This window comes from Maniola hyperantus, chromosome 10 (assembly GCF_902806685.2).
Source record: "Maniola hyperantus chromosome 10, iAphHyp1.2, whole genome shotgun sequence".
NCBI classification, from domain to species: Eukaryota; Metazoa; Arthropoda; class Insecta; order Lepidoptera; family Nymphalidae; genus Maniola; species Maniola hyperantus.
Window position 1 is genome coordinate 5,870,750 of NC_048545.1, and position 6,580 is coordinate 5,877,329.

At 39.2% G+C, this 6,580-nt stretch overlaps 1 protein-coding gene across 2 annotated transcripts in view; it reads right to left on the reverse strand.

Moving 5' to 3' along the window:
* Window positions 1-1,849, reverse strand: part of Ubx (Ultrabithorax) — a 201,335-nt gene extending 199,486 nt beyond the window's left edge. For both annotated transcript variants that reach the window (XM_069501604.1, XM_034972702.2), the window contains exon 1: window positions 947-1,849. In XM_069501604.1, the coding sequence (XP_069357705.1) occupies window positions 947-1,406 (460 nt within the window). In that variant the 5' untranslated portion in view covers window positions 1,407-1,849. The remainder of the gene's footprint in view (window positions 1-946) is intronic.
* Window positions 1,850-6,580: the final 4,731 nt, after the last annotated feature.

Genomic DNA, 6,580 nt, shown 5'->3' on the forward strand with positions numbered 1-6,580 from the left:
AAGTGAACATTAATTGTGAGTATTTAATCAAACCTTCTATATAGAGATAAAAATAAAATAAAAAATGTTGTAATACCTAATAGATACTTAATCATGATACTAAATCCTCAATATCCAGAATAGATCATTATACCTATTATAGGTACTTATTTATAATATTCAAGCTCGTTGATATTTCTAATATACTAGTAATTTTAGTAGACCGTGCCTGAACGGATAAAATGGCCTAAGAACAAAAGGAAATACCTACTAAGTACCTACATCAAAATAACATTATTTATTGATTACTTATTTTATTCTTAAACTCGTTGCTTATTTAATTTTTTTATCCTTCACCTTATTACTTACTATTTATCAATTTGTTTAGTTAATTAACTTCAACCATAATAAATTATTAAATTTTACTACACCACAATAAAGTTTGAATGACACTCAAATCTGTCACACTAATAAGGTGTTAACGAGGGTCGTTCGTTTTATGAGATTTTTATTGGTACTTAAGCTGCGAGCCAATGCGCTACCTGCGTTCCGTTCTTACTGGTATCTTATTAGAACGGCCGACCCTATAAGAATCATGAACATTTTCTGCCTATAAAACTTGCATTCAATTAGCATTTCTCGTACATTTTACATAATTTATCAGATACTTTTGATACTATAGCAATAAAATAAATGGGGATACTGATGAGATAAGCGTCATTTTAGAGCTTTCTACAAGTAAGTAGATAAGCAACTCTATGGTCATTTCGATTTACCGTTAATTAATTTCTTTTCGCTTGGATGTGAATAAATAACTATATTTTCTGTTCAGTTGAACTTATAAGACTAATTGAAACTCTTAGGCATTTTTTATAAGAAAATTTTCAGCGGAGCTTTTGATAAATTTTACCTTATTTGATAAAATGGAATTGTGTAGTAGGGTAAAAGTATCTAGGTAAGAACTTACCTGCTATGGCCATCCAAGGATAGAATGTGTGGTTGGTAGGCTGGTGTTGGACAGGTTGTGCAGAAGCCGCGGCTCCGGGCAGGGCACACTGGTTCCCCCAGGGGAGGCCTCGTCCCGGACTCGACGACTCACTGTACCGCGCCTCAGGCGTGCACGCTGCCGGCCTCACGAGCGCCCCGAGAGTCGAACCCCACGCCTCCTTCCCACCGTAACCGTTCTGTTGCTCTCCACCCGGCTTTGAGCAGTCGGCCTTAGCATACTGCTGCTCCCCTGCATATATCTTGCAGGCTGCCGCCACCGAGGCGTCGTACGGGGAGTCCTGCGGCCGCGGCTGGTGCAGCGCGTGCGGCTGGGCGTAGGTCAGGCCCAAGGGGAAGCCGCGGTACTGGTCGCCGCCGCCGCCGCCCTGGTGCACCCCGTGGGCGCCATAGAAGCCGCCCTGCTCGAAGTAGGAGTTCATTCTGATCACCGACACTGACGTCACTCGGGGAACACTATGTCATCGCGGCCCCGCGTGCCGTGATAACGCGAACGTCACTCTGAATCTAAGACGAGTGTAAATTAACTTTATTAATTTTATTGTTGTTTTATTGCCTATTAAACGTCACCCGACCGTCATAATGTGTTCCATCGGCGATAAAGGCCGGCCGACTTGTGTTTACTTTTTACGATTATTTTACGACTCTGAAGCACGTGCCGCGGTTTTACGAGTTTTTAAACGTTCCCGTGTGTCTCATACGCCGGCGGCGAGCACGGGTCGTCACGTCACTTCACGTCACGTGCGAGTGTCGGAGTGTTCGGTTCAGATTGGAGTGGACATGTGGTGGAGGCGTGTGTCGCGAGTGAAGTTTGCAGTCGCGAGTGCAGAGCGAGCGACTATAAGCCGGGAGCGACCGGCGCGACTCGGCTCACGCAGTCTACTAAGCGGCCGGAGTCGGAGAGGCCACGCGCGCCGCCCTGCGCGCCGCCTGCGATACCGACACTGACGATTGTTCCGTCCCCTTTTCGCTAATCACTATAAATATTATCAGTCACGCTCTCTTTTCCCTCGCTTATCACTCCTCCTGAGCCACGTGCCCGAGCCTGAAGCTGGCCGCTAGCGAACCCTGTTTGTTTGGCTCTTTCGTGAACTCTACATTCCTGAAAACCGCCCGCCCACGACCTGAACTTTATTTGAACAAAACATAAACGTTAAAAATTACCCAAAATATTCAAAACAAACTTTTAAATCTCAAGTGGCATTTATTAGCACTTAAAATCATCTTAACATCGCTCACTTAAGTCAACAAGCAAAAAATAACGTCAACAAAAGGCCAATAATGACTTAGCTACTGAAAAGTAAAGCCGCAAAGTCGTAAACTCATAAACGTACAATTAGTGAAACGGGCCAGTAAAGAAAAGATTTTACAACCACTCTCGGTCGGGTACAATGAGCGCGCAGTATCGTAACAAGGTGCTGAATAGAGTGAGAAGTCGTAAAGATGATTATTATTTCTTCTACTACCTGTTTTATACGAGTAGAGTCTCTGTTACTGTCGCTCACGGCGCGTAAACGTACGTTCGAGTGGGACGGGCTATTTTGTGGAACGCGTATTGCGTAGTCGGAGTTGTGATATGTATAGTTGCCTCGCTCTGGCGCAGTGTAGCGCGTGCAGTGGAAGACGCACTATCGAAAGGTAAACAATAGTGCATTATCGCGAGAGCACTCAGTTCGCGCGTCCAAATGAAGTCATCAAACGAATGAATGGCTCTTGGAGCGGTGTACGGGGCCCAACGACACGCTCGCATTTTTATTGTATAGCCTCTTTAAACAAATATTTACGCATAAAAAGGGTTGGACACCTTCCTGCTTTGCAACAATTCAATAGTATTTTTTTTTTGAAATCTGTATTTAAGTAGGTATAGGTACTTAACTACATTTTGGTAGTATCTCAAATAATAGTTATTTTATGAAATATGAAGTCTGTTAAATATTTTTCATTTCTTGAAATACTTATTATGTAAAAAATTAAATTAAGTAGATGTACCTACCTAAATTCTATGATAAAAAAACTAAATGTTTTATTAAGTAGGTAGGTACTAGAACGATTTTATTTAGAGCTTTTAGTCTTAATCACTTAGCAAAATTAAAATTAGCTTTCGTGTAGAGTCCAAGAAAGGACGTAATAAGACTGAATTCGATAAACTTTTTTATGGCTAGATAGGTAGGTACCTACCTATAGGTACATACATACCTACCTACCTAACCCAAATGACCGTCAAAAATTAAGTAGGTACCTATTTTTATAAATAAATTAGCCTAGTCAGAAAATATCAGCGTTTGTTCATAGAGCTTTCAGAGCTTCCGTCAAGAAATCAAAGTAAACAAGACGATAATATAAAAAAACCCAAGTACCTAAGTAATTAAGTACTTAATCATAAAAAGAAAAAATCATTAAAAATAAAAGTTTATTTTATGTAGAGTCCAGAAAACTTACCTAAAGAGGCGATATTATTCAAAAAAAAAAAATCTTATGTAAGTACTAACTATCTAAACTCTAAGTTGTCTGAACTATGACCTGTATAGTAAAATCGGTAACGAGATTTTTACTCTCCGGGTATCGAAAACACACTTGCACATTTTATTCATTGCCGAGTCTCACCCAACTGAGGTTCCACTATGGTAAAGGAGGATGCATGACCATGTCTTGGTACGTAGGCGATGTACTCTGGTGTGGTTCGTTTTTGGAAAACGCTGGTCCAATGATCGCAAGCTTCCCCTATATCGACATAAACAACTAAGTATTTTCTAAAGCTCAACTAAGCACTATTCATTTTAGTCTTTTTTTTGTGAACTATGGAGTTAGTGCTCTATCAGATCACTGATTTTCACTGCTAGATTGAAAAATCTGGTTTACTTATTTCGTAATTTTGACCCAAAACGAGTAAATTATTGACGATTTTTTCCGAAATCCGTTCTTATCGGTTGACTTGGTTTCAGTAGATAGGTAACACAGACGATCATTTTGGTAATCTAATTGTGTTTTAATTTGAAGGCAGATAGGTATTTCAGACTAGCAGAAAAAATATGCGATTAACAGAGCTTTTGCTCTAAAGTTCAGAAAATACAAAAATGAATTTACAAGAAAATTGATTTTTTATGTCGTTATACTTGGGCACCAGTGCTGACGTTGATGTCTTTTTATAGACCTAATTATTGGTTATCTAATAACCTAACAGATTCTTATAAGTTGACTAGATCTTAGCTTTTTTAAGTAAATGTACCTACCTATTGTGTGATGAGTTCAAGATGGAACTTCGTCATTTAGAAAAACTTTACTTACTTATTGATTCTTATGTTATGTTATGTCTTATGTTATGTTAGAATTTTTATATAATAAAGTATCTGGGAATAAGCTAAAGGTACTTAACCTGCATTAATAAATACCTGCCTAATTGTATGTTAGATATAGACGTCGTCTAAGATGCTGAAGGACCTCACATAAGTAGGTATATACAGGTAAAACCCAACGCACTTGTTTCAAACCCTTCTCACTCTGACAGGAGCCCCGTTCTCTGTAGTGAGCCGACGATGGGTTGATCATGATGATGATTATGTCACCTACTCGAAAAAACGATTAGAATTTTCGTTTGCATAGGTACCTATTCTAATAAGAAATATGAACCTGTAGGATAGGTCGCCCTGCAGTTCTATAACTGGACACCTGCTGATAGGAACTATTAAGATTTTTTTCATACCCATGTCCAGTATAAGTGTGATAGGTTAGGACGTCCGCCTTCTAAGTAGTCAGAGGTCGGGATTTCGATCACGAGCACGCACCTCTAACTTTTCAAAGTTATGTGCGTTTTCAGCACAGATAACAGAAGTTTTCAGTTATGAAATATCACTTGCTTTAACTAGGTAAAGGTTTAATTAGGTAAATAGTTATAAGATTACTAACATTAGTTTTTAAGTCGTGTTTTATTACTAACAAATTATGGTCGAATTAAAGGATTTTTATTTTAATTTTTTATTTTTATTTAACAGTGAAGGAAAACATCATGAGGAAACCTGCATGCCCGAGAGTTCTCCATAATGTTCTCAAAGGTGTGTGAAGTCTATCAATCCGCACATGGCCAGCGTGGTAGACTATGGCCAAAACCCTTCTCACTCTAAGAGGAGACCCGTTTTCTGTAGTGAGCCGCCGATGCGTTGATCATGATGATAATGATGTCCAGTACATATAAGGTATAGTAAGCTACTTACCTACTCATTTTTAAAACATTTTTGGTAGGTAGGTAGGTACCATCGTAATAAATACTTCTACTACGAAATTATATACGAATACGAAAACAGACAGAAATTAATACTTATAGGTAATTAAGCACTTGATAATGTTGTGCATTCGTACCTACAGGACCTTTCTGCGAAAATCCGGATGATAACTTAAAATCAACACCTCACGATTCAGGTTTTCATTCTGTGTCGCTAGATGGCAGCACCTGCGAGATAGAAGCTACATCACAGACAGGCTACTTCTAAATAGGAAGGTAGGAAGATAATTTTATAATTTTATTAAGTAACTAGCTGATAGCCGCGACTTCATCCGCGTGGAATTAGGCTTTTTAAAAATCCCGTGGGAACTCTTTGAGTTTCCGAGAAAAAACAAAGAAACGGGCCGAATTGAGAACCACCTCCTTTTTAGAAGTCGGTTAAAAAAATGGCCTATATCCACCCTATATCACTCTCCAGGTCTTTATCTATAGGATCATCTACCCATGCAAAAAATTACGTCAATCCGTTGCACCGTTGCGACGTAATTGAAGGACAAACCAACAAACTAACAAACAAACACACTTTCGCATTTATAATACCCTTATTATGATTATGTATGACCCTTACTGATTTTATTAAGTAATTCAACATCCTACCTACCTATTATGACCTAAGTATTTTGTTAAAATAAGGTTGCAATGAAATTAAAGATCTCAAAGAAAAATTTTCAAGAAATATTACCTAAATGATAAGAAAATGCATCTGCAGATTACAGCTAAGTAGGTATAGAGGTAGGTAGGTATAGTTTTTATATTTATAATTCTCCTTAAAATCAACTGGAATAAGACAATTTTATAGTAAAACTACTGATAGACAGCCTGATAGATACCTACTTCTATTTAAAAATCCGTAAGATTTGAATTATAAAAACGTCATCATCATCATCATCAAGGCGGGTGAACGTGGTCAAGCGTGCGCCTCTAATGAATAAAATTAACTATTATTAGGTAGGTAGGTAAGTACCTATCTACACCTGCAGCAAAATTTAAATAACGGGGTGCTGAACACTAACATAGTCCCAAATCAATCTTTTATCACTTATCGGCAAAGTAAAGGCCAGGCAAGGCTCGGGTGGCTGAAGGCTCATTCGCATTCAAGCAGGCGACAGCTGGATTCGCGTGGCGGGCGGCGGCGCCCGCGCACCGCGCGTGCCCTCCGAGACTCGTAAACACGATTTTTACTACCACTTGAACGCTCGTAAACGTCACGTGAATTGCGCCGTTTGTAGAACTCTCAGTAAACACCGCTCAGATTATTTCGTATACGCCTCCGGGGCTAAACCTCAATATAAATTCGAAACTTTATGAACGCAGCCGGCG